The 27,713-nt window shown below is 47.4% G+C and overlaps 1 protein-coding gene across 1 annotated transcript in view; it reads left to right on the forward strand.

The window, feature by feature from the left end:
• Window positions 1-27,713, forward strand: part of Dync2i2 (dynein 2 intermediate chain 2) — a 37,036-nt gene continuing 9,323 nt past the window's right edge. Inside the window, exons 1-2 of the mRNA XM_045161133.1 lie at window positions 1-23; window positions 17,566-17,662. Of these exons, the coding sequence (XP_045017068.1) occupies window positions 16-23; window positions 17,566-17,662 (105 nt within the window). The 5' untranslated portion in view covers window positions 1-15. The remainder of the gene's footprint in view (window positions 24-17,565; window positions 17,663-27,713) is intronic.

Below are 27,713 nucleotides of genomic sequence, written 5' to 3' on the forward strand. Positions count from 1 at the left end.
GCTCCCCTGGACGACATGCACAGGTAGCCGACTGACCCTGGCAGAGGGGGGAAGTGAGGACTGCGCAGTGGCGAAGGCGCAAGGAAAGAGGGAACCCCAGGAGCAGAGAAGAGTTAGACAAGGGGTACCAGAGCTGGGCCTCCTGGGGGGGGGGGGGAACCTGGAAAGGTGGGCGGGGCCCGAAGTCTTAGCCTGTACCTGGAGGGCGACGCAGAGGCCTGGGAGGGTCTTAAGGCTGGCAGTAGGTCACGTGACTAGCTTTGCTGGGGTTGGAAAGGGAGGAAGAGGAAGCTGTGAGCTGCAAGAGGAAGGTGGCAGTAATTCAGGCCGTACTTGTGGGCCGGCGGCGGGAGGGCCATGCTGGGAAGTGGACGGTTCTTTGAGGACTCGGGGGTTGGCTGGGCATAGAGGGACGAAGGAGAGGCCGCAAACAAGCTGGTGATGCCACTTGCTACGAGTGGAGCCCAGGCGGAGCGAGTTTGTTGCGGGGGAGAGGGGTCGGAGGGACAAAGCTCAGTCCCGCGTGGTGGCGGGGGTAGTCCCCCGAGTTCCGCGCCTTCTTCCCCAAATCCCACCCCCGGCTCCGGCGCCACGAGGGAAGTCGCGGCGTCAGTCCCGGCCGATGCTTTCTGGAGCGCGGGGACTCACCTCCCTTCTGCAAGCCGGGCGAGGCCGACGAGTCGGCCGGCTTCAGCGCAGAGGCCGGTCTGGGCTTCTTGGGTTGAGGCAGGAGCGGAGATTGGCGTTTCGGGGCCATGCCACGAAGAAAAGTCCCGCAGACACTAAACCGGCCCCGGGAGCCTGCGGAGCGCAGCGGCGGGGGAAAGCCGGGCGAAGGGAGGCGGCCCCAGGTAGCGAAGGTTTAAAAGTGGCCCGCCGCCGTCCAGCCCGCGGGGGACATTTACATGACAGAGGGACGCGCACACCCCCGGCCCCCTCCCCCACCGCGCCCTCCCGCCAATCAGGAGGAAGTCCTTTGAGTCGCTCGCGGCGGGGGCACCCTCGGCATTGGAGGAGGGGGCGGCTTCTGCCCCAAGAGCCCCGCGGCTTACTCACCCCCTCCTCCTGTCCCCTTCCCGCTCGCGGTCTGGCCCTCCGGGAGAATGTGCTTTTTTTCCCCCCCTTCATCCATGAGGTGGGATCTCACTCTAGCCCAGGCTGACCTGGAATTCATTCTGTAGTCTCAGGGTGGCCTCGAACTCACAGCTATTCTCTTATCAAGTGCTAGGATTAAAGGGATGCACCACCATGCCCGGCCTTCCTTTTTTTACTCTCCTTCCCGCTTTGGTCTTGGGGAGACGTAGATACGTGCAGTTGCTTGAGCTCAGCCTGGAACATTCTCTCCCACCCCCATTCCATGGTCTGGCTTGACTCCTTCCCAGTTTGGAGGGAAAGATGAAGGTAGGGGGAGGCGGGGTTAAATCAGAAGGTATTCTCAGTCCAGAATTGGAAAAGTTCGGGTGAGGGAGGGTTGAGAAGGCTTGGAGCATCCATTCAGGTTACACTTTGCAGACAGGGATGCTTAGGAGTTGGGAGAAGGGTTTTGGGGAGATGTCTTAGTGATTAAGGCGCTTATGCCTGTGAAGCATAAGGACACAGGTTCAATTCTCCAGGTCCCACTTAAGATGCACATGGTGGTACATGCATCTGGAGTTCTTTTGCAGTGGCTAGAGACCTTGGCATGCCCATTCTATCACTCATGTTGTTCTCCCACTCTCTGTCTCAAATAAAATAAAGAGTTAGGAGAAGTCTAGTATATTGGTGAACGCCTTTAGTCCCAGAACTCAGGAGGCAGAGGTAGGAGGATTGCCATGAGTTCGAGGCCACCCTGAGACTCCATAGTGAATTCCAGGTCAGCCTGAGCTATAGTGAGATCCTACCTCAAAAAACAACACAGCAACAACAAAAAAGAAGGATCACAGCTACATAGAAGGCCCTGTCCCAAAGTTAAAAAAAGAAATATTTGTAGGGGGGAAGGAATTATGGTTTATTGTCTATAATTATGGAAGTGAATAAATAAATAAATAAAGGTGTGGTGGCGCACACCTTTAATCCCAACACTCAGGAGGCAGAGGTAGGATCACCGAGAGTTCCAGGCCACGCTGAGACTATATAGTGAATTCCAGGTCAGCCTGGGCTAGAGTGAGACCCTACCTCCAAACCTCCCCCCCAAAATAAAGAAAGAAAGAGAACTGGGTGTGGTGGCGCATGCCTTTAATCCCAGCACTCTGGAGGCAAGGGTAGGGGGATTGTTGTGAGTTCAAATTAGTCAGCCTGAGCCAGAGGGAGACCCTACCTGGAAGAACCAAAATAAATAAACTAAATAAAAGAATATTCATAACAGGCCAAGCATAATAGTGCCATTTTGTTGCTGTTGTTTTTTTGAGGAGATAGGGTCACCTTACCTGGCCTAAAAAAAAAAAAAAAAAAAAAAAAAAAAAAACTTTTAAAGGCTGGAGAAATGGCTTAGAAGTTAAGGCGTTTGACTATAAAGCCTAAGAAACCTGCTTCACTCTCTAGATCCCACATAAACCAGACACACAAAAGGTGAGGCAAGCATGAGGTCACAATGCCCACTAGGTGGCACATGCACTTGGAGTTTGATTGTTGTGGCTGAGGCCCTGGCATGCCCATTCTGTCTGTCATCTTTGTCTCTCTCTCTCACTGTCTCTAAAAAGATAAATAATTTTGTTTAAATTTTTTAATTTATTTGAGAGAGAAAAAGAGGCAGAGAGACAGAATGGGCACACCATGGCCTCTAGCCACTGCAAAGGAGCTCCAGACACATGCACTCACCACCATGTGCATCTGGTTTACATAGCTACTGGGGAATTAAACCTGGGTCCTTAGGCTTAAGCACTCTGGAGGTTGAAGTAGGAGGATCTCTGTGAGCTGCTTGGAACTGGGCATGGTGGCGCGCCCCTTCAATCCCAACACTTGGGAGGCAGAGGTAGGAGGATCACCATGAGTTCAAGGCCACCCTAAAGTTACATAATAAATTCCAGGTCAGCCTGGGCTACAGTGGGACCCTACCTTGAAAATAAAAAAAAATAAAAACAAAAAAAAGGCTGGAATGGTGGCACACATTTTTGACGCCAGCACTTTGGAGGCAGAGGTATGGTCATTGTAAGGCCAGCCTGAGACTACATAGTGAATTCCAGGTCAGCCAGTGGTAATAACCAGAGTGGTTATTACAGCAAAATTCATAAGTCACCCAAATCTAAAAACAATACAAATGTCTGTCCCCAACAGAATGGATACATTGTAAGATATTCTTACAAAAAAACAGTGTATACTAATGAAAATAAATGAGTTACAATTTACACAGAAAGACTTGAAAGAAGTCACCAAACAAATATGGTGCCTAAAAGACCAAAGGCACAAAATAGTAAACAGTATGATTTAATTTTTTGTTTCTTCCAGGTAGGGTCTCAGTCTAGCCCAGGCTGACCTGGAATTCACTATGTAGTCCCAGGATGGCTTCCTACTCAAGGTTGGAAGATCGTCCTACCTCTGCCTCTCCAGTGCTGGGATTAAAGCCCTTTTTGGTTTGTTTGTTTGTTTATTTTTGCTGTTTGGTTTTCAATGTAGAGTCTCACTCTTGCCAAGGTTGACCTGGAATTCATCATGTAGTCTCAGGGTGGCCTTGAACTCACAGTGATCCTCCTATGTCTGCCTCCCAAGTGCTGGGATTAAAGGCATGTGGGCATGCACCACCAAACCAGGCTTTTTTTGGTTTTCTGAGGTGGAGTCTCACTCTAGCTCAGGCTGACCTGGAATTGGAGTTCACTATGCAGTCTCTGGGCAGCCTTGAGGTGATCCTCCTATTCTACCTCCCAAGTGCTGGAATTAAAGGCATGCATCACCACACTGGCTTAATTTAATATTTTATTTATTTTTTTGAGAGAGAGAGGGAGAAAGAGAGGAGTAGGCAGATAGAGAATGGGTGCTACAGTGCCTCCAGCCAATGCAAATGAACTCCAGACCTTGTGCATCTGGCTTACAGGGGTACTGAGGAACCAAATCTGAGTCCTTAGGCTTTGCAGACAAGTGCCCTAATGCTAAGCCAACTCTCCAGCCCTAAATTTGATATTTTTATTTATTTATTTTGGTTTTTTAATTTTTGTTCATTTTTATTTATTTGTTTGAGAGCAACAGACAGAGAGAAAAAGAGGCAGATGAGAGAGAGAGAATGGGCGCGCCAGGGCCTCCAGCTACTGCAAATGAACTCCAGATGCGTGTGTCCCCTTGTGCATCTGGCTAACGTGGGTCCTGGGGAATCAAGCCTCAAACCTTGGTCCTTAGGCTTCACAGGAAAACACTTAACTGCTCAGCCATCCCGCCAGCCTTTTTTTTTTTTTTGTTGTTTTTTTTTTTTTTTTGAGGTAGGGTGTCACTCTAGCCTAGGCCGACCTGGAATTCACTATATAGTCTCATGGTAGCCTTGAACTCACGGCAATTCTACCTCTGCCTCCCAGAATGCTGGCAAGGCATGCGCCACCACGCAGGCTTTTATTTATTTTTGTGTATGTATGTATACACATGCTGGCATCTATTGCTACTGCAATGCATGTTTGCAGCTAGTTTTATATGGGTGCTGGTGGGCTGGAGAGATGGCTTAGTGGTTAAGCGCTTGCCTGTGAAGCCTAAGGACCCCGGTTCAAGGCTTGATTCCCCAGGACCCACGTTAGCCAGATGCACAAGGGGGCGCACGCATCTCGAGTTCGTTTGCAGTGGCTAGAAGCCCTGGCGTGCCCATTCTCTCTCTACCTATCTACCTCTCTCCCTCTCTCTCTCTTCTCTCTGTCACTCTCAATAAATTAAAAAAAAATATATATATGGGTGCTGGTAAATTGCACCCTGGCTGACAGGCTTTGCTAACAAGCCCTTTTATGGTGGAGCCATCTTCCCAGATCCCTCCTGGAACTTGTTCTTTTTTCTTTTGGTTTGAGGTAGGCTCTTTCTCTGGCCCAGGCTGACCTGGAGTTGACTAAGTAGTCTCAGGCTGGCCTTGAACCCACAGGGATACTTCTTCCTCTGCCTCCTAAATGCTGTGGTTGAAGGTCTGTATCACCACACCCAGTGATAAGGGTTTTTTTTCTAAAAAACCCTTTTTCTTTCCTTGCTTATTTATTTTTTTGAGAGAGACAGAGAAACAGGGAGGGAGAGAGAGAAAGAGAGAGAAAGAATGGGTGCGCCAGGGCCTCCAGCCGCTGCAAGCAAATTCCAGATGCTTGTGCTACCTTGTGCATCTGGCTAACGTGGGTCCTGGGGAATCGAGTCTGGGACCAGAGTCCTTAGGCTTCACAGGCAAGTGCTTAACTGCGAAGCCATCTCTCCAGCCCGGATAAGGGTTTTTAAAACATTAACAACTTGCCCAGCTGCTATCCTGCAGCTCATGTGGATTGCACTGAGCCTGGCTTCATTCCCTGAACTTTATATTTGGTAGGTGGAAAATATTAACCCAGCTCACGTCTGTAATCTCACCATCCTGGGCTACAGAGAGAGCTGGAGGCTTGATGGGACACATGAGACACTGTTTTAATAATGACAACAAATATCCAAAATTAAGGGCTGGAGAGACAACTTAGTAGTTAAGGCACCTGTGAAGCCAGAGTACCCAGGTTTGATTACCCAGGACCCATGTAAGCCAGACCCACATGCACATGCATCTGAAATTTGTTTGCAGTTGGCTAGAGGTCTTGTCACTTTCTGTCTGCCTCTTTCTCTCTATATTTCTTTCTCTCTCTCTCAAATAAATAAAAATAAAATATTGAAACAAAAATACAAAATTAACTGGTTGTAATGGAGCCCACCATAATCCCTGCAATCAGTAGGCAGAGGTAGGGGGAACTTTGTGAGTTCAAGGCCATTCTGAGACTACATAGTGAATTCTAGGTTAGCCTGGGACTAGAGTGAGACCCTACCTCAAAAAAAAAAAAAAAAAAATCCAAAGTTGATAAAGACATGACTGTGTTCTGTGTTTGTTAATGGTTCAAGTCATAGCTCATACCCAGCATTCAGAAGGCTGAAATAGGGCTGGAGAGATGGATTAGGGTTTAAGGTGCTTACCTGCGAAGCCTAAGGACCCAGGTTCTATTCTCCAGGTCCCATGTAAGCCAGATGCACAAGGTAGCACAAACATCTGGAGTTTGTTTGCAATGGCTGGACACCCTCATGCACCCATTCTGTCTCTCTCCATCTTTCTGTCTCTAATAAATAAAAATAAAAGTAATAAAATAAAAATAGTTAAAAGGCTGAAACAGAAGGATCATCATAAATTTGAGGCAGCTTGACTTCATAGTGAGTTCCAGGCCAGACTCTCTCTCAAACAAGTAAAGGCTCTGGTGTGGTGGCTGACATCTGTTATCACAGCGCTCAGATGATGGAGGCCTCTAGATAGGATGACCACTATGAGTTCTAGGTCACCCTGGACTAGAGTGAGACCCTGCCAAAGGAAACAAACAAACAAACCTCCAGCCAGGCATGTGGTGGTGTATGCCTTTAATCCCAGCACTTGGGAGGCAAAGGTAGGAGGACCACTGTGAGTTCAAGGCCACCCTGAGACTCCATAGTGAATTCCAGATCAGCCTGGGCTAGTGTGAAACCCTACCTCGAAAAACCAAAATAAATAAATAAATGAAATAAATTAAAATAAAATAAACCTCCAACAGGGCTGGAGATATGGCTCTGTGGTTACAGGCATTTGCTTGCGAAGCATGGTAGCCCAGGTTCAGTTCCTCAGTAACTATGGAAAGCCAGACATAATCCCAGCACCTGGAAGGCAGAGAAGTAGGAGAATCACCATGAGTTCAAGGCCTGCCTGAGACCACCTAGTGAATTTCAGGTCAGCTAGGTTAGAGTATCTCAACACTACCTAGAAAAAAAAAAACTCCAATAACCATAAAATAAAACCCCTATAAATCTTTGATCCCACTAGAGACAGAGGTAGGATGATTACTGTGAGCTCAAGGCCACCCTGGGACTACAGAATGAGTTCTAGGTCAGCCTGGGCTAGAGAGAGATCCTGCCTCAAATAAAAATAATAAGAAGCTGGGTGTGGTGGCATATACCTCCCAGCATTTAGGAGACAGAGGTAGGAGGCTGAGGGAGGTAGGAGAACCACTGGAGAGTTCCTGAGACTACATAGTGAATTCCAGCTGGGCGTGGAGGCACACTCCTTTAAACCCAGCACTCAGGAGGCAGAGGTAGGAGGATCGCTGTGAGTTTGAGGTCACCCTGAGACTACAGAGTGAATTCCAGGTCAGAATTCAGGTCAGAATGGACTAGAGTGAAACCCTACCTCGAAAAACTAAAATATAAAACTAAAAAAAACTAAAAACAGTGAATTCCAGGTCAGGTTGAACTATAGTGAGACCCTACCTTGAAGAAAAAAAAAAAAAAGAGAGAGAAAGAAAGCAAAGATATTTTCTGAACAAGGTGTTCTCAGACACAGAGTTAACTACAGGCCTATAATCATAGAAGTACAAAGGTGATAGTTCCCCACCCTGGACATTACACCTGGATGCTTCTCCTTCATGATCACGTGGAGGTTCACCCAGACCCCAAAGAGCTTACACAGTCTTCACCTTGAACTTGTGAGTGTTGTCTATCCACCTTATGCAGACATTGATCAGGAACCCACCTGGATGGGCACTTGTCTGGCATGGAAGACAGGACAGCAAAGGGAACATGCAGATCACAGCACACAAAACCCACCAGCAATGAATTGGTAATAACAAAGGCTAGAGGCCTCTTAGATGGAAATCTTGGAAAGTTTCAATGGAGAATGATAAGAAAAGTCTCTCAGCCAGGTACTCAGAAGAGAACTACAGGAGCCTAAGGAGAGAACCAGGTGTTACCCCATCTTGGCAGGAGTGGAACTCGTGTCTGACCCAGTTTCATCCACAATGGCTGCAGCGCCCTCTGCTGCCTCCACAGTCTAGCACACTACCTAGGTGGTCTGCTTTATCTATCTATCTGTCTGTCTATCAATCATCTATCTGCCTACTTATTTTTGTTTTATTTGCAAGCAGACGGAGACAGAGAGACAGAAGGATAATGGGCGTGCCAGGGGCATCCAGACACATGCAGGTTTTACATGAGTACTAGTGTATCAAACTCAGGTCATTAGGGTTTATAGGCAAGCACTTTAACCACTATGTTATCTCTCCAGCCCCATTTTATTTACTTTTTATTTTTATTTTATTTTATTTTGTTTTTCGAGGTAGGGTCTCACTCTGGCTCAGGCTGACCTGGAATTCACTCTGTGGTCTTAGGGTGGCCTCGAACTCACAGCGATCCTCCTACCTCTGCCTCCCGAGTGCTAGGATTAAAGGTGTGTACCACCACACTTGGCTCTTATTTTTATTTTAGACAGAGAGGAAGAGACAGAGAGAGAGAGATAATGGGTGTGCTGAGGTCTCTAGCCACTGAAAATGAGCTCCAGATACATGTACCACCTTGTGCATCTGGCTTATGTGAGACTTGGAGAATCTAACTGGGTCCTTAGACTTAGCAGGCATTAACTGTTAAGCCAACTCCCCAGCCCTATTTATTTATTTGTTTGTTTGTTTGTTTGTTTGAGGTAGGATCTCTAGCTCAGGCTGTCCTGGAATTCACTATGTAGTCTCAGCATGGCCTCAAACCCCAAGTGCTAGGATTAAAGGTGTGCGCCACCATGCCCATGGTTTTTTGTTGTTGTTTGTTTTTTAAAAAATATTTTTTAATATATATTTTTTTATTAGAGAGGGAGAGGGAGGAAGGGAGAAAGAGGCAGATAGAATGGGTGCACCAGGGCCTCCAGCCACTGCAAACTGCTGACTCAAGCACCACATTGTGCATCTGGCTTATATGGGTCCTGGGGAATTGAACCTGGGTCCTTAGGCTTCGCAGGTCAACGCCTTAACCGCTAAGCCATCCCTTCAGCCCCTAAAAAAATATTTTTGAGCCGGTCGTGGTGGCGCCTCGAACTGGAGTCCTTAGGCTTCACAGGCAAGCGCTTAACCATTAAGCCATCTCTCCACCCCTGACCTGGCTTTTATTTACTTTTTAAATATTTTTATTTGTCAGGCATGGTGGCACAAGTCTTTAATACCAGCACTCAGTAGACAGAGGTAGGAGGATTGCTAAGAGTTCAAGGCTACCCTGAGACTACATAGTGAATTTCAGGTCAGCCTGGGCTAGAGTGAAACCCTACTATAGGGGGAAAAAAAATATTTGCAAGCAGAGTAAGATAGAGAAAAGAGAGCATTCTCCACTGTGCCTCTCCCTTTACATGGGTACTAGGAACCCAGGTCATTAGGTTTTGTAGACATGTGCCTTAACCACTATGCAATCTCTCCAGTCCTACTTTTCATTTTTCTAAATATTTTATTTATTTATTTATGAGAGATACTGGGTGCACCAGGACCTCTAGCCACTGCAATCGAACTCCAGATCACTTTATGTGGGTACTGAGGAATTGAAGGCAAGAGCTTTTAACTGCTGAGCCATCTCTACTAGCCCTAAAAATAAAATCTTTTTTTTTTTTATTTCCTAAGTAGAGTCTTAGTCTATCTCAGGCTGACCTGGAATTCACTATGTAATCTCAGGGTGGCCTCAAATTCATAGCGATCTTCTTATATCTGCCTACTGAGTGCTGAGATTAAAGGCGTGTTACCACACCTGGCATCATGACTGTTTTTGTCAGGTTAGCTACTGGGAAACTCTTCTGTCTCCATCTCCCACTTTGCAATAGGCACACTGGGATTAGACATTTAATGCTAATGTGTTCCTCTTTCCTTGACTTTTCTGGATCTAAACTCGGGTCCTTACATTGGTATGGTCAATGCTTTAAACACTGAGCCGTCTCCTTAGCCTGACTCAGTTCTTCTTGAAAGCCTTTTATTCAACAAAGTCACAAACTCAATTCTCTGATTCTAAGAAAACAGGTCTGCTTTGCTGGGTGGCTCAGCCTGTCCCCAGACCTGATGACTATTTTTTTTGTTTGTTTGTTTTGTTTTTCAAGGTAAGGTCTCACTCTACTTCAGGCTGACCTGGAATTCACTATATAGTCTCAGGGTGACCTCGAACTCATGGTGATGCTCCTACCTCTGCCTCCCGAGTGCTGGGATTAAAGGCATGTGCCACTACGCCAGGCTGTCTCTCTTTTTCTCTCTCTGTTTGCAAGCAAATAAACAAATAAATTTTTTTCTCAATTTTTTATTAACATTTTCCATGATTATAAAAAATATCCCATAGTAATACCCTCTCTCCCCCCCCCCCCACTTTCCCCTTTGAAATTCCATTCTCCATCATATCCCCTTCCCATCTCAATCAGTCTCTCTTTTATTTTGATGTCATGATCTTTTCCTCCTCTTATGATGGTCTTGTGTAGGTAGTGTCAGGCACTGTGAGGTCATGGATAGCCAGGCCATTTTGTGTCTGGAGGAGCATGTTGTAAGGAGTTCTAAAATATTTTTTTTATTTAATTTTTTTGGGGGGTTGAGGTAGGGTCTCACTCTAGCCCAGGTTTTCAGGGTAGCCTCGAACTCACAACAATCCTCTTACCTCTGCCAAATACTGGGAATAAAGGTGTGCGCCACCATGCCCAGATTTATTTTCATTTACTTTTTTGGATTTTCATGGTAGGCTCTTATTGTAGCCGAGGGTGACCTGGAATTCACTATGTAGTCTCAAGCTGTGCTCAAACTCATGGTGATCCTCCTACCCCCCTCTCAAGTGCTGGGATTAAAGGTGTGTGCCACCACACCCGACTAATAGATGAAATATTTTTCAAAATTTTAGGGGGTGGAAAGATGGGTCAGTGATTAAGGTGTGTGCTTGTAAAGCATAATGGCCTGGCTTTGATTCAGCATTATCCAAGTAAAGCCAGATGCACCAAGCGGCATAAGGAACCCCGATTCATTCATATTCTCCTACCCTTCCTTTGGCTCTTACATTCTTTCTGCCACCTCTTCTGCAATAGATCCTGAACCTTGGAAGGTGTGATAAAGATATTGCAGTGCTGAGCACTCCTCTGTCACTTCTCCCTAGCACCATGATGCCTTCTGAGTCATCCCAAGGTCACTGCCATCTGAAAGAGAAGATTCTCTACCAAAAGTGAGAGTAGCATTAATATATGGGTATGATCATTAAGACAAGTGCTTACTGGCGCCGGGTGTGGTGGCACATGCCTTTAATCCCAGCACTTGGGAGGCAGAGGTAGGAGGATTGTTGTGAGTTCGAGGCCACCCTGAGACTACATAGTGAATTCCAGGTCAGCCTGGGCTAGAGTGAGAGCCTACCTCAAAAAAAAAAAAAAAAAAAAAAGTGCTTACTGGGAAGTTTGATAAACATAGTATATACATTTAGCCAGACAGCAGCAGCAGATGTTACACCCCTAGGGCTCATAATTACTCCTGTCTTGAGTTTTCAGTATTAGGGATGTATTCCCTCCCATGGAGCGGGCCTCCAGTCCAATTAGAGGGCAGTTGGTTTCCACCATGATAGACATGCCACTATTGCACCCATTGGCTCATTTGGCCTGGCTGGGCAAATATAAGGCTTGCAGTGTCCACTGTTGAGTATCTTCACTGGTGATTTCTCTCTCTCCCACTGAACTGCATGCAGAATGGCTTCTTCCAGCTTGTTGTCAGGTGGCCTACATGGAGGAGGTTATCAACTCAGTTCCACCAGGATTTCTCAGTGGCCTTGCAGCCCAAGTATGTGGAGTCTTCAGCATCTGTTTACCTTTTTCAAGACAGGGTCTTGCTCTAGCTCAGGCTGACCTGGAATTCACGATGTAGTCTCAGGTTGCCCTTGAAGTCAGAGTGCAGGGATTAAAAGTGTGTGCCACCACACCCAGCTTCTTTTCCCCATTTCTTCTTATTGTTTTTATTTTCTTCTTATTTTTTATTATTGTTTTTACTTTTGAGAGAGAGAGAGAGAGAGAGAGAGAGAGAGGGAGGGAGGGAGGGAGGGAGGGAGAGAGGGAGGGAGGGAGGGAGAGAGGGAGAGAGAGAATGGGTGTGTGCCAGGGCCTGTCAGCTACAGTAAACTCCAGACATGTGCGCCCCCTTGTGTGCTTGCACGACATTGCATGTTTGCCTAACTGCATCTGGTTATGTGGGACCTGAAGATTCCAGTATGCGTTCTTAGGCTTAGCAGGCAAGCACTTTAACTGCTAAGCCATCTCTCCAGCCCTTTTTTGGTTTTTCAAGGTAGGGTCTCATTGTAGCATTTAAGGGTTAATGCCATTTTAATGGAGCTTTTCTTTGGTAATTTACTATTATTTTTATTTGTTTATTTGAGAGAGAGGCAGAGAGAGAGAGAGAGAGAGAGAGAGAGAGAGAGAGAGAGAGAGGGAGAGGAGAGAATGGGTGTGCTAGCACTGCCAATGAACTCCAGACACATGTGACACCTTGTGCATTTGGCTTACATGGGTCCTGGGGAATCAAACCGAAGTCCTTTGCCTTTGCAGACAAATGCCTTAACCACTAAGCCATCGCTCCAGCCCTTTTTTGGGGGTAATTTTTTTATGTCACAAATTATATTTATTTAGTTACTGTTCAGTTTGTTCTTTTCACTTGGGGGGTAATTTTTATTTATTAATTTATTTTCATGGAGAAAGAAGGGGGAGAGAGGAGAGGAGAGGAGAGCATGGACACTGGGCACACTGAGGCCTCTTGCTGCAGCAAAGGCATTCCAGATGAATGTTGCCACTTTGTGGGTCTGGCTCTATGTGCATCCTGGGGAACTGAAGCCAGGCTGACAAGCTTTGCACTTTGCAAAGAAGTGCCTTTAACTGCCACACCATCTCTCCAGCCCTATAATGGAGATTTTCACTATGCCTTGAGGGAGGGTGGACTGTTTGGAACCATATGCCCCTTCTGCCCCAGGGTGAAGAGCCTGAGCTTCCCACAGGAGAACCCAGCTTTCCATCGCAGGGAACCCCACTCCTGAGCTAGCAACAGAAACCTGAGCATGACAAGTAGGGCAAACTAGTGAGGGAGCCAGGGAGAGTTCTGAATTCTTCCCAAATCAAACTAGACATGTAGGTACTGAGAGCGAGTTCATTTCACAGCGACCATCCCTGCTGAGTATAGTGGAAGTCCAGAAGCCTGAGCAGTTGCCAGGGCCTTTCTCTTCGCTGGCCTTTTTTTAAAAAATTAATTAATTAATTTTTTTGCACTCAATCCATTTTATTAGAAGGGAAGGTGGCCAGGGACTCAAGACATCCGCGGAGTCCCACGTCCTTTGCAGCTGATCTCTCACCTTCATCTCCATGTCCCCTTCATTGCTTTTTGCTGGCCTTCTTTAAAGGAGTAACCAATTAGCAGGTGTGTGGCGATGGGGTGGAGGGGCCAGAATAACTAGAAAAGCAAATCAGGTGTACATATGCTTTGTGGCTGGGGAGACATGATGACAGGAGTGGTCACAGCCTTGTGGGGTCCTAGGTCCTCTATTAATGCTCCTCTGGGCAAATTCCAGTTTGTTCTTAGGTCTTACCACCTGGGTGTGGTCTTTACTTAGCAACTCAATCAGCTTGCAATTCTCCTGCCCCTCCTAGATGGGCTTTTCTTCCTCTACAGGAGAGGGAGGATCTTCCCCCCCCTCCCATGAACCTTTCCAGGTGGTAGTCCACTGCTCTGATCACACAGGCCGGAGGAAAGAAAGATGATATAGTGAGCATAATAAATACGCAACCTACTCCAAAGCCTGGACCCACTGGCCTGGCCTGCACTACTGCCCCACTAACAGACAACAGGGACAACTCAGCAACCAGGGCCAGTGGGGCCCTCACCCAGCTCTTGCTGCAAGAAGTAGGAAGCAGGCAGGAGACTGCAGGAAATGGCTTGATGGTCAGACTGAGGTGCAGTAGTAGACATTTAGAGGGGCAAAGGGCCTCTATCTTGCCTATAGGGCCAGAATCAGAACCTATATTGCTGGTTAGTCTTTTTTTTTTTTTTTTTTTTGTGTGTGTGTGTGTGTGTGGCTGTGGGTGTGTGTGTGTGGTTTTTGTTTTGTTTTTTGGAAGTAGGATCTACTCCAGGCCAGGCTGACCTGGAATTCACCGTGTAGTTTCAAAGTGGCCTCAAACTCATGGCTTTCCTGATACTTCTGTCTCCCGAGTGCTGGGATTAAAGGTGTGTGCCACCAAGCCTTTCTTTCTTTCTTTCTTTCTTTATTATTATTATTATTATTTTTTTTTTTGAGGTAGAATCTCACTCTAGCACAGGCTGGCCTTGAACTCACAATGATCCCCTTACCTCGGCCTCCTAGTTTTGGCACTAAAGGTGTGTGCCATTCTGCCCAACTAAATTTTTTGTTTTGGTTTTTCCAGGTAGGGTCTTGCTCTAGCCCAGATTGACTTGGAATTCACTCTGTAGTTTCAGGGTATCCTCAACCCTCCCAAGTACTGGGATTAAAGGCATGTGCCACTCCACCCAGTATAAAATATTTTTGTTTGTGTGTGTGTGTGTTTTTTTTTTTTTTTTTTTTTGAGGTAAGGTCTTGCTTTTTTAGCCCAGGGTGACTAAAATATATATTTGAATATTTTATTTATTTTTAAAACTTATTTATTACTTATTTGAGAAAGAAAGAGAAACAGAGAGAGAAGAGAGAGAATGGGTATGCCAGGGCCTCTAGCCAGTGCAAAGGAACTCCAGATACATGTGCCATTTGGCTTTACATGGGTACTGGATGATTCAAACCTGGGTCCTTAGGCTTTGCGGGCAAGTGCCTTAACTGCTAAGCCATCTCTCCAGCCCTGAATATCTTATTTTTATTTATTTATTTGAGAGACAGAGAAATAAGCAGGTAGAGAGAGAGCAAGAAAAAAATGGGCACACCAGAGCCTCCAGCTGCTGTAAAGGAATCCAGACACGTGCACCACCTTATGCAACTGGCTTACATGGGTCCTGGGGAATTGAGCCTGGGTCCTTTAGCTTTGCAGGCAACTGCTAAGCCATCTCTCTAGCACCCTAGCCTTATCTTTATTGAACTGTCTGTGGCATTTTACACCATAACCATCCTTCTCTTCCTGTATGTTCTTCTGTAGTCAGGTGACGTAGGTCTCTTCCCAGGCCCTTTTACACCTAGTAAAGCAAAGCTAGGGAGGTACCAAGTCTGTAAAAAAAGCATGTTTCTCTTTAAGCTTCAATCCAGCTGCTCCACTCCCACAGCCATGAGCTGCTTTTTCAGTGTGATCTTTGGAGATGCTGGTAATGTTGGGAAATTTGTCTAGGGGTAAGAAAGAGGGCCTTACAAAGAGAATGTTGTCTACCTCTATTTCCTTGGAAGACTTTTCATTTTTGTCCCAGAGTTGCTAATCTAATCAGACCGACCTCATGACCTTGGCTGTAACAGAACGCTTATGAGGAGAATCCTGTCACTGGTCCACAGGGAACCAGATCCAGGCAGGTTTCCAAGCCCCAGAAAGGAGGAAATGGACTCAGAGATCTTAGCTCGTGGATTCCTGCATAGAGGCTCAGAACTTTGTTTTGAGATCAGGCAGGCCAACAGTAGATCTTACCAGTTATCTAAGGAGAGTCACATCTCTGGCTGGAGGGATTGCTTAGCAGTTAAGGTGTTTGTAAAGCCAAAGGACCCAGGTTCTATTCCCCAGGACCCATGCACAAGGGGGCGCACGTATCTGGAGTTCATTTGCAGTGGCTGGAAGTCCCGACACGCCCATTCTTTCTCTCTCCCTCCCTCTTTCTCTGTCAAATAAATAAATAAATATAAAATATTAAAAAAGAGATATATATCCTTTAATCCCATCACTCCGGAGGCAGAGATAGGAGCATTGCTGTGAGTTCAAGGCCACCCTGAAACTACATAGTGAATTCCAGATCAGCCTGGGTTAGAGTGAGACCCTACCTTGAAAAACAACAACAAAAATATATATGTATATGATAGACAGGTAGATAGATAGTAAGCGGGCTGCACTGGTGGAGAGAGCATGGCTTAGGATGGTGGAAGCCCTGGGCATTAAATCTTTAGCACCTCCCAAAACAACCAACCAAAGGAAGAAACAAAACAAAACAGTTGTAGGGGCTGGAGAGATGGCTCAGTGGTTGAAGTTCTTGCTATAAAGCCTAAGGAACTGAGTTTGATTCCACAGTACCCATGTAAAGCCAGATGCATAAGGCCACACATGTGTCTGGAGTTTGTTTGCAGTGGCTGGAGGTCCTGGTGTGCCCATTTTCTCTCCCTCAAATAAAAAAACAACAAAAGGGCTGGAGAGATGGCTTAGCGGTTAAGCGCTTGCCTGTGAAGCCTAAGGACCCCGGTTCGAGGCTCGGTTCCCTAGGTCCCACGTTAGCCAGATGCACAAGGGGCGCAGGCGTCTGGAGTTCGTTTGCAGAGGCTGGAAGCCCTGGTGCGCCCATTCTCTCTCTCTCCCTCTATCTGTCTTTCTCTCTGTGTCTGTCACTCTCAAATAAATAAATAAAAATAAAAAAAAATTATAAAAAAAAAAAACAAAAAAAATCCAGTTGCTTCTTCAGGGATTAAGCATTGATACCTTTGACAAAATGCACATAGTAAACATTCATTAATTACAATGTGTGTTGGGGGCTGGGGAGATGGCCTAGTGGTTAAGTACTTGCCTTAGAAGCCTAAGAACCCCGGTTCGAGGCTTGATTCCCCAGGACCCACGTTAGCCAGATGCACAAGGGGGCGCGCGCGCCTGTAGTTCGTTTGCAGTGGCTGGAGGCCCATTCTCTCTCTCTCCCCCTCCTTCTTTCTGTCTGTTGCTCTCAAATAAATAAATAAAAATAAACAAAAACAAACAAAAAACCCGTATGTGTTGGGGCTTGAACCTAGGGGATTCTACTACTGAGCTCAACCCAGCCCCAGTAGTAGTATCTAATTTCGATTTAACAAGCTTCCCCCACCCCCTTTTATTTTTATTTTTCGAAGTAGGGTCTCTCTCTACTCCAGGCTGACCTGGAATTCACTATGGAGTCTCAGGGTGGCTTCGACCTCATGGTGATCCTCCTACTTCTGCCTCCAGAGTGCTGGGATTAAAGGCGTGTGCCACCACGCCGGGCTTGGATCCTCAATTTCTGTCTCAGTAGGCAGATACTGGAACCATGGGCAGGTCAAATGAGAAAGTTTATAAAAATAATAATAAACTGGGTGGGAGGCAGAGGTAGGAGGATCACCGTGAGGTCGAGGTCATCCTGAAACTCCATAGTGAATTCCAGGTCAGCCTGGGCCAGAGAGAGACCCTACCTCGAAAAACAAACAAAAGAAAAAAAAATGACAAAAAGAAATTGAGGATCCAGGAAGTAGTAATTAAATCGGAGGCGACACCAGCTCCAGCCGCAGGGTTCCTGCCCTACGTGCAGCACCGGGGAGCTCAGCCCGCTCAGGTTCCCGCCCCAGAATTGCGCGGCCTACGGGCCCGCAGCCGCCTGCCCTCGGCGCCATCTTTGAGCCTGGAGCGCGCGCCTCATTTCTGCCTTCCTGTTCCCGGGCCCAATATGTTCTCTGAGAATCGGGAACGCTAAAACTAGTTATATTTGTCGCACTGGCTGAAACGAATCATTCCTTTTTATTTTTTCTCCCTTCTAGACCTTCCGGACGACACTGTGACCAGTACAAAAATGGCGGCGCCTGCTTCACTCGCCTAAATTTCCGCTCCAGGAGGCGCGTAGGCCTGCGGTCACGTGTAAGTGCGCCTGCGTGAGAGTACTAGGCTGTCGCCATGGCAATGCTCGTGTCACCCGGGTCTCTCCATCTGGCGGGAAGTGCGGGTGCCGCTGCGCTGGCTTCTGGCGGGGCCGCGGGCGCCGAGGGGTCCGGGAGGCCGGCGCCCTTGCAGGACGAGACCCTGGGCGTGGCGTCCGTGCCCTCGCAGTGGAGGGGCATCCAGGGCACCCGCGGGGAGACGGTGAGGGCGCGCGCGGCGGGACCACCAGGTGCAGAGGGCCTAAGGTTGTGGGTTATTTTTTTCGAGGTAGGGTCTCCCTCTAGTCCAGGCTGACCTGGAATTCACTATGGAGTCTCAGGGTGGCCTCGAACTCACGGCGATCCTCCTACCTCTGCTGGGAATAAAGACGTGCACCACCACGCCCGGCTACGATGGTATTTTTGTATTTGTAGTCCCCAACACTAACCAGGGAGTGCTTTTCAGGCCAGGCTCGCCCAAATCTTTGATGACCTAAGAAGCAAAGGAGTTAGGACAACTCCTAGGAGCCCACGTTTTCAACTTTACGTGAACGGCAGGAAAGACTTACCAAGTTGCATCAAAAGGTTTACCTGAAATAGTTCCTTCCTCCCTCCCTCTCTCTTTCTTTCTCTCCCTCTTCTCTCTTTCTTTCTTTTTTTTTGTTTTTTCGAGGTAGGGTCTCACTGTAGCCCAGGTTGACCTGGAATTCACTATGCAGTCTCAGGGTGGCCTCGAAATCACAGCGATCCTCCTACCTCTGACTCCTGAATGCTGGGATTAAAGGCGTGCACCACCACGCCCGGCTCTCTTTTCCTTTTCTAGGTAGGGTTTCACTCTAGCCCTGGCTGACCTGGAATTCACTATGGGGCCCCAGGGTGGCCTTGAACTCGCTGTGATCCTTCCACCCCTGCCTCCCGGGGGCTGGGATTAAAGGTGTGCGCCACCACGCCCTGCTCGAAATAGTTGTTTTCGTTTTATCAAAAGCACACAGTCCAGGTGCTCTGATGAGATGAAGGGCTGAGTACAGGACGCCGAGTACTCATGTCGTGGGGTTCATCAGGCCAGGAGACAGAGCACTCTGTACTTTCAGAGTTGATCCAGGGCGATCGCAGGGGGTAGAACATAATAGGTGCCGGGCTGCAGGGAGCGCTCAGCGGTTAAGGCGCTTGCCCTTAAAGCCTAACCACTGGAGTCTGATTTCTCTGTACACTCATGCAGCCAGATACAGGGCGCGGCACACGTGTCTGGAGCCGGCAGTGGCTAGAGGCCTGGTGTGCCCATTCCCCACCTCCCCCCCCAGCCCAGGACCAGGTAGGAGGATGGCAGTGAGTGCAAGGCCAACCTGAGACTACATGAATGATAATGTGTAGTAAGTAAATGATGTGCGTTAGGTGAACTGAGCCGTGGACAAAAGAAAGTAGTGACTCTGGTGAGGAATAGGAGGGTGAGCCTCCCTGAGACATGCCGTTTGAGCAAAGACTTGGAGGAGTGAGAGTTGGGGGACCCTAGGAGTTAGGATCAGGGGTAGAGCTCTCCAGGCAGAACAAATGGTTGGTACAAAGGCCCTGGGGTCTTTGCTGATCTATTTGCAGAGCCTGGAGACACCTTGACAAACCCAAATAAATAGCCAGTGTGGTGGCACATGCCTTTAATCCCAGCACCCGGCGGCAGAGGTTGGAGGATTACTGTGAGTCCAAGGCCACCCTGAGACTCCATAGTGAATTCCAGGTCAGACTGGGCTAGAGGGAGACCCTACCTCGAAAAACCAAAAAAAAAAAAGTGGGGTTTGTTTGTAGCATCAAGAGACTCTGGTGTGCCCTCTCCACATACATGTGCAAATAAACAAACTAAAATCATACTGTGAATTAGTGACTCTATTTTGCTATCTGATAATACCTTCTTTTTTGGGAGGGGCTTCTTTTATTATTATTTTTTTCTAGGTAGGGCCTCACTCTAGCTTTGGTTGACCTGGAACTGTATTCCATGCTGGCCTTGAACTCAGTGATCCTCCTACCTCAGTCTCCTGAGTGCTGGGATTAAAGATGTGTGCCACCATGTCCCACTTAATATTAGTACATTATAAACATAATTTTATTTATTTTGTTTTTTGCTTTTTGAGGTAGGGTCTCACTGTAGCCCAGGCTGACCTGGAATTCACTTTGTAGTCTCAGGGTGGCCTTGAACTCATGGCAGTCCTCCTATCTCTGCCTCCCAGGTGCTGAGATTAAAGGCGTGTGCCACCAAACTCAGCATTTTATTTTTTAAATTGGAGGGCTGGGGAGATGGCTCTGCAGTTAAAAGCACTATATATATAATTTTTTGGTGATCCTCCTGCCTCTTCGCAAAGCACTTCTTTGCAAAGCCTGTTGGCCCGAGTTTGATTCCCCCTACCACATCAAACCAGACACACACACACAAAAGTGGCCTATGAATCTGGAATTCTTTTGCAATGGCAAAAGGCCCTGGCACATTCATCATACTTCTTTCTCTCCTCTGCTTACAAATAAAGCAGGCATAGAGGCTGAGGTAGGAGGTTCAGTGTACCTTTAAGGCCAGCCTGGGGCTGCAGAATGAGTTTCAAGTCAGCTTGGAACTTAAATTTGCATTTATGCATGAGCCCAGGCCCACATAGAGGCCAGGAGAAAAACCTCAGGTGTCTTCCTCTATCACTTTTCTACATTATTTCTCTGAGACAGAGTCTGTCGCTGAATCTGGGGTTCCCTTTGAATTGGATTAGCTGACCGGGGAATGACTACAGTCCTGTCTCTGCCCCCCTCCAGCACTGGGGTAACAGACCTGGCTTTTTACATGGGTGCTGAAGATTGAACTCAAATCCTCATGCTTTTACAGCAAGTACGTTTTTTGTTCCTTTTTTTTCTTTTCCCAGGTATGGTCTTGCTCTAGCCCAGGCTAACCTGGAATTAACTCTGTTGTCTCAGGGTGGCCTTGAACTCACAGTGAATCCTCCTCCCAAGTGCTGGGATTAAAGGCATGTCCCACCACGCCTGACCTATAAAACCTTTTTAAGCTTTATTTATCTGAACTGTTACAATGTTTCTAGTGTTTATTACCAATAAGCTGTGATGAGTATTGCAACATTTTTACTTTATTTGGTAAATTCCTCTGTAAAAGTTGAACATTATGGCATTGTAATGTACTTGTACGTTTCAGTAATGGATTTAAACAAACATCTATTGTCTGGCTTTTCTTGCCATGTTTTTTTTTTTTTTTTTTTCCCCCCAGAGGGATGAGGTCCTGGACCTTGCCTTGAGGGTATGGACTCTTTTAGGGACTGGGCTGTAGGCCATCATGGGACCTTTCCCAGGTGGAGTGGGTTTGTGGACTGAAATTTAAAAGCAGGGGCCATGCTGGTTGGTGGAGGGCTTCAGCTTGTTGGCACTGGTCTAGCTGTTGGAGCTAACATTGGGATAACAGTTGGGAAGTGGAAAAGGCACCTTCACACTGAAGAGATTGTGGGTAGCTGTGTGTGAGACCTGGGAATTTCTGGAATGAAAGCCCCCACCTCACCCTCCCCTGGTGATTCTAATGCTGAGCCACAGCTGAAACCAGGAATTTAGCCCAGGCTGCTCCCTAAAGTGGCTGGAAGAGCCTATTGCAGTGTGGGTGGTTTGTTGTTTTCTTTTTCTTTTCCCTAGGGGAAGATGGGGTGATGGCTCAGTGGTTAAAAGCAGTTGGTTGTAAAACCTGGTGTTCAATTCCCAACACCTATGTAAAGCCCCACACTAAGTGGCTGGAGTTTGTTTGCAGCAAGAGACTGGAGTGCTTGTGTGTGCACACATGAAAATAAAGTGGCTTTTTAAGAAACTTTTATTTTTATTTTTGAGAGAGAATGGGTGCATCAGTACCTTCAGCCTGCTGTGAACAAATACCAGACACGTGTGCCCTTGTGGCCTGTGTGTGGCATTGCATGCTTGAGTCACTGGCTATATGGGACCTAGAAATTTGAACATGAGTTCTTAGGCTTCACAGGCAAGCACCTTAACCCCTAAGCCATCTTTTCAGCCCTACATATTTTATTTTTTTATTTACTTGTTAGAGAGAAAGATAAAGAGACAGAATGGGCACACTAGGGCTTCTAACCACTGCAAACAAACTCCAGATGCATGCTCCACCTTGTGAACTACACAATTTAAAACGGTTAAAAAGAGGGCCAAGCCGGGCATGATGGTGCATGCCTTTAATCCCAACACTCAGGAGGCATAGGTAGGAGGATCGCTGTGAGTTCAAGGCCACCCTCAGACTATATAGTGAATTCCAGGTCAGCTTGCCCAAGAGTGAGACCCTACCTTGAACAACAACAATAACAAGAAAAAACAAAAAAACAACAACAAAACAGAGGGCCAAAGATGTGGCTCATTTGATAGAATGCTTGCTTTGCTTGCTTGGCATGTACAAAGCCCTGGGTTCCATTCCCAGCACAGCATAAACAGGGCATGGTGGCACACACGTGTAATCTTAGCATTGTGAAGTTAAAGGTGGAGGCAAGGGAAGCTGTTCAGTTTTCCTACATAGAAAGTTCAAGGCCAGCCTGGGATACATAAAATCCTATCTCTGTCAAAAAAAAGGGGGGTGAGCATGGTGATGCACACCTTTAATACCAGCATCTGTGAGGCATAAGTAGTAGGATCACCATGAGTCCGAGAGTAGCCTGGTACTACAGAGTGAGTTCCAGGTCAGCCTGGGCTAGAGTGAGACCCTACCTTGAGAAACAAAAAAAATTAAAAATCAAAAAATCTCATATTTTACGGTTTATTGTCTGTAATTATGGAAATTGTCAAAAAAAAAAAAAAACGCTTACGGTCGTTGGGCATGGCTACACACGCCTTTAACCCCAGCACTTGGAGGCAGAGGTAGTAGAAGGATCGCCATGAGTTCAAGGCCACCCTGAGACTACAGACTACATGGTGAATTCCATGTCAGCCTGAGCTAGAGTGAGACCCTAACTTGAAAAACAAAAAGAAGGCCAGTCTGTTGGGCTTTCCTAAAAATAAATAATTTAAATTATGTAGGTCTTTTTTTGAGCGGGGGGAGTTGGAGCTTGGGTCTTGCTGTAGCCCAGGGTGGCCTAGAACTCTGGTAATCCTTCTACCTCTGCCTCCTGATTAAAGGTTTGTGCCACCATACCTGGCTTTTTTTTTTAAAGTAAGGTCTTACTCTAGCCCAGGGAGACCTGAAATTCACTATGTAGTCTCAGGGTGGCCTTGAACTCATGGCAATCCTCCTAGCTCTGCCTCCCGAGTGCTGGGATTAAAGGCGTGCGCCACCACGCCCGGCCTGTTTTGGTTTTTTCAAGGTGGGGTTCTCTAGGCCAGGCTGACCTGGAACTCACTCTGTAGTTCCAGACTGGCCTGTAACTCATTGATCCTCCTACCTCTGCCTCTTGACTGTTGGACATCTGTGACTGTGTGTGTGTGTGTGTGTTTGTTTGTAATACTGGGAAATAAACCTAGAGCTGCATGCATTTATGTTAGGAAAGTGCTCTTCATTGGGCTATATCCCCAGCCGGAGTTTAATCTTAGGCTGCGTTTGAACAGAACAGGTGATTCTCTTGCTTTATCGTCTTTCGAATTTGCTTACCAGTGTGTGTCAACCCTACCTTCTCCAGGACTTTTTTATTGCTCAGTGGAGTGTGGCTCCTCTTTGACCAAGGTTTCAGGTTTCAAATGGACTGTGAGCTGGGTGAGAGCAGTGAGTGGGTCTTGTGTACTTCTCCACATCTTCCCTGTACCCAGGAAACGTGAACTGAAGCTTTTCTTTTCATTAGCCTTTGCTGCGCGTCTCCTGTCTGCTGGAGGCGCACTCCTACCCCACTCTGGCTTTGCCTGGGAGATTCCACAGTACGTGCCCTCCCTCTGCTGGAGCATGTGCATTTATAGACCAGAATGTATCTTTTAAGAATTAAATAGGGTGTATTTAAAAATATATTTATTTGACAGAGAGAAAGAAGCAGATAGAGAATGGGTGCATCAAGGCCCTTAGTCACCATATTTTTTATTTTTTTGGTTTTTCAAAGTAGGGACTCACTCTAGCTCCGGCTGATCTGGAATTCACTATGTAGTTTCAGGGTGGCCTTAACTAGGTGATCCTCTTAACTCTGCCTCCCTAATGCTGGGATTAAAGGTGTGCACCACCATGCCTGGCTTATGGCCTTTGGTCACTATAAATGAACTCCATATGTATGCACTACCTTGTGCATCTGGCTTGCATGGGTACTGGGAAATCGAACTTGGGTCTTCAGGCTTTGCAAGCAAGTGCCTTAACCATTAAGCCATATCTCCAGCCCTAAACTGTGTATTTTTTTTTTTTTAAGATAGATCTTTAGCCCCGACTGACCTGAAATTTACTATGTAGTCTCAGAGTGGCCTTGAATTCATGGCGACCCTCCTACCTCTGCCCCAGGAGTGCAGGATAAAAGGTGTGAACCACCACTCCTGGCTTGGATTGTGTATTTTAATTTTCATTATTTATTTATTTTGCTTTTTAAAAAATATATATTTTATTTATTTATTTATTTGAGAGAAAGAGAGTGAAAGAGGTAGTAGAGAGAGAGAAAGAGAGAGGGAAAGAGAATGGGCGCACCAGGGCCTCCAGCCACTGCAGATGAACTCCAGATGCATGCTCCTCCTTGTGCATCTGGCTTATGTGGGTCCTGGGGAATCGAACCAGGGTTCTTTGGCTTTGCAGGCAAAAGCCTTAACCGCTAAGCTGTCTTCTCCAGCCCTATTTTGCTTTTTTAAGGTAGGGCCTCACTTTAGCCCAGGATGATCTGGAATTCACTGAAATAAAAAATAAATAAGGCTCTACTTTTTATTTTTATTTATTTATGAGAGAGATGAAGAGAGATAGGGAGGGAGAAAATGAGTGCTTGAGGGCCTCTAGCCACTGCAAGGAACAACTCCACATGCATGCATCACCATGTGCATCTGGCTTACGTGGGTTCTGGGGAATTGAGCCTGGGTCCTTAGGCTTCGCGGGCAAGCACCTTTACCACTGAGCCAACTCTCCAGCCCCCTATTTTCATTTTTTGATCCTGGGTCTTAAGCTGTAACCTAGGCTGGCCTGGAACTCAGCAATCTCTGAGCCTCAGCTTTCTCAGTGCTGGAAAGGGTGAGCCACCAAGTGTGGTTTCTGCATGTTTTCAATAGGCAAGTGGCTGGCTTGTGCTTGGTCCACCCATGCTGATCTCATCATGGAGATCCCCTGGGGGAAGTCTGGGAATGCCTGAACTATCCATGTTTGGGCTGATCCCAGCCTTGCTTAGTCTTGGCAGAGAGGGTGTAGGAGAACCAGTGCCCTCATGGTCGGCCCAGGCAGCCTGGGAGGGTGGCTGGTAACCTGACCCAACAGTTCATTTCCTCTGTCAGGACAAGTGTTCCTCAGCCTGACTGGCCAGTGCTAGCTAGACACCCCTTTAGGATGAGCAGGGGCCCAGGTAACCTGCTGTGCAGTCAGTCCTGCATGCTGGCTCAGGATCCTTTGGCAGTGTGTGGTGGAAACTAATCAAAGCAGCTCATTCTTTTTTTTTTTTTTTTAATTTTTAAATTTTTATTTTTATTTATTTATTTGAGAGCGACAGACACAGAGAGAAAGACAGATAGAGGGAGAGAGAGAGAGAATGGGCATGCCAGGGCTTCCAGCCTCTGCAAATGAACTCCAGACTTGTGTGCCCCCTTGTGCATCTGGCTAACGTGGGACCTGGGGAACCGAGCCTCGAATCGGGGTCCTTAGGCTTCACAGGCAAGCGCTTAACCACTAAGCCATCTCTCCAGCCCAGCAGCTCATTCTTTGTGGCATGTCCCTGGTCCTCTCCATGGCACGTGTAGGAGAGTCACTGGGATGGAGTTGGGGGGACTCCCTCTCTGTCAGCCTTGCTGTTCTGCCATCCTCTGAGCCCCTCTGCAGGTTGCCATCTGTCCTCTGCTGTGGCCCTGGGCTGCAGGGAGGCCCTGATTGACACTGGGTTTCTGCTGCAGGCACCTGCAGTCTAGCTCCTCAAGTCTTTGTTTTGGCGGATCCCAGGCCCAGAGCACATGAAGCTCACACTTTGCCGCAGAGCTGCATCTCACTCATCCCCAACTCATTTTGTCTTCAGTTTGTGAGAGAATCCATTTGGCCTGCCTGGGGTAATGTCTGCTTCATACTGGATCAGTGAGCAGGAGTCAGGACTTGAGACCCAGTCCGTGGTGTGGGTAGGAGGTTCTGAGAAAGAGGTCTTTGTGAGGGGCAGATTCTTCAGAAGACATCCCCTTCCTCCAGAACTTGTGACCTTGGGTCTTCCATGGCTGAGGGCTCCCGGGCTCCACAGGGATGGGAGAGCTGGATTGAAGACCTGGGCCTTGTTTGTCGTTTTCTCCTATCCTTCCGCGAGGCCTTTGGGGGCTGAGATCTGGAGCCTCCTGTGGCAGGTGGGTGGAGGTGGGGCTGACCATCCTGTGTCTTTCCCTGTGTAGTCCAGACCTGGGAAGAGGTGGGGGTCCAATTGACCGCAGTTCTCCCACACACACTCCAGGGGCGGTTATTGGTGCCCAGACCCAAAGGGAACTCAGAACAGTGGAGCTAGCTTATCCCAGAGCAGAATAATGGTGGTTTCTTACAGTTCTCAGAGAAAGTCTTCAGGTAATTAGGATTTTATTGTTGGTAGTCTTTTTTATTTTAAGTTATTTATTTATTTTTAAATTGTTTTTCAAGGCAGGGTCTTACTCTAGTTTTGGCTGACCTAGAACTCACTATGTAGTCTCAGGGTGGCCTTGAATTCATGGTGATCCTCCGTGGTGGTTTGATTCAGGTGTCCCCCATAAACTTTGGTGTTCTGAGTGCTAGGTTCCCCAGTTGATAAAGATTTGGAAATTAACACCTTCTGGAGGGAGTGTACTATTGGAGGCAGGCTTATGGGTGTTATAGCCAGTTTCCCCTTGCCAGTGTTTGGCACACACTCCTGTTGCTGTTGTGCACCTTATGTTGGCTAGGGGGTGATGTCCACTCTCTGGTTATACCATCATTTTCCCTGCCATCGTGGAGCTTCCCCTCGAGCCTGTAAGCCAAAATAAACCTGTTTTTCCCACAAGCTGCTCTTAGTTGGGTGATTTCTGTCAGCAATGCGAACCTGACTGCAACATCCTCCTACCTCTGCCTCCTGAGTGTGCCACCATGCCTGGCAGCACCTGTGATTTGATGCCTGTTCCCATGCCCAGCTAAGCAGGGACAGGATCTGGACACAGGTAGCAGGGTGGAGGAAGGGTCATAGGCGAGCAGTGGTTAGCCTTCTCCCCACTGGCTTATGGAAACTACCTGGGAGGAAGGTACCTGAGTGTGTGTGTGGGGAGGAGTGTGTGTGTGTGGAAGGGTGGTAAGCAGCCCACAGTGCTAGGAAGGGGTCTGCAGGTCCTTCTGGCCCTTCTGGCAGACAGGCTCTGCTGGGCTTCAGAGGTTGCAGCTCTGACCTGCCAGCCTCTGCACAGTCACCACCCATCAGTTTGACCAAACATCTTGGGGAAGATTCTTCCCTCATGGTTATGCTTGTGGACAGCCATCCCTGTGGCTAGGAGAGCTTCCCCACTGGCTGGCTGGAGGCCGTGCTTACCCCTCAGTGAACATAAGATTGGGGGCATCTCAGCCAGGTGTGGTGGCACACACCTTTTTTTTTGTTGTTCATTTTTTAAAAATTTATTTATTTGAGAGCGACAGACAGAGAGAAAGACAGGTAGAGGGAGAGAGAGAGAATGGGCGTGCCAGGGCTTCCAGCCACTGCAAACGAACTCCAGATGCTTGCGCCCCCTTGTGCATCTGGCTAACGTGGGACCTGGGGAACCGAGCCTCGAACCGGGGTCCATAGGCTTCACAGGTGAGCGCTTAACTGCTAAGCCATCTCTCCAGCCCCTGGCACACACCTTTAATCTCAGCGCTCGGGGGGGCAGATGTAGGAGGATCACCATGAGTTCAAGGTCATCCTGAGACTACATGGTGAATTCCAGGTCAGCCTGAGCTAGAGTGAGGAAAAAAAAAGATTGGGGGCATCTCCAGACTCAATGAC

Source organism: Jaculus jaculus, chromosome 1 (assembly GCF_020740685.1).
Source record: "Jaculus jaculus isolate mJacJac1 chromosome 1, mJacJac1.mat.Y.cur, whole genome shotgun sequence".
NCBI classification, from domain to species: domain Eukaryota; kingdom Metazoa; phylum Chordata; class Mammalia; order Rodentia; family Dipodidae; genus Jaculus; species Jaculus jaculus.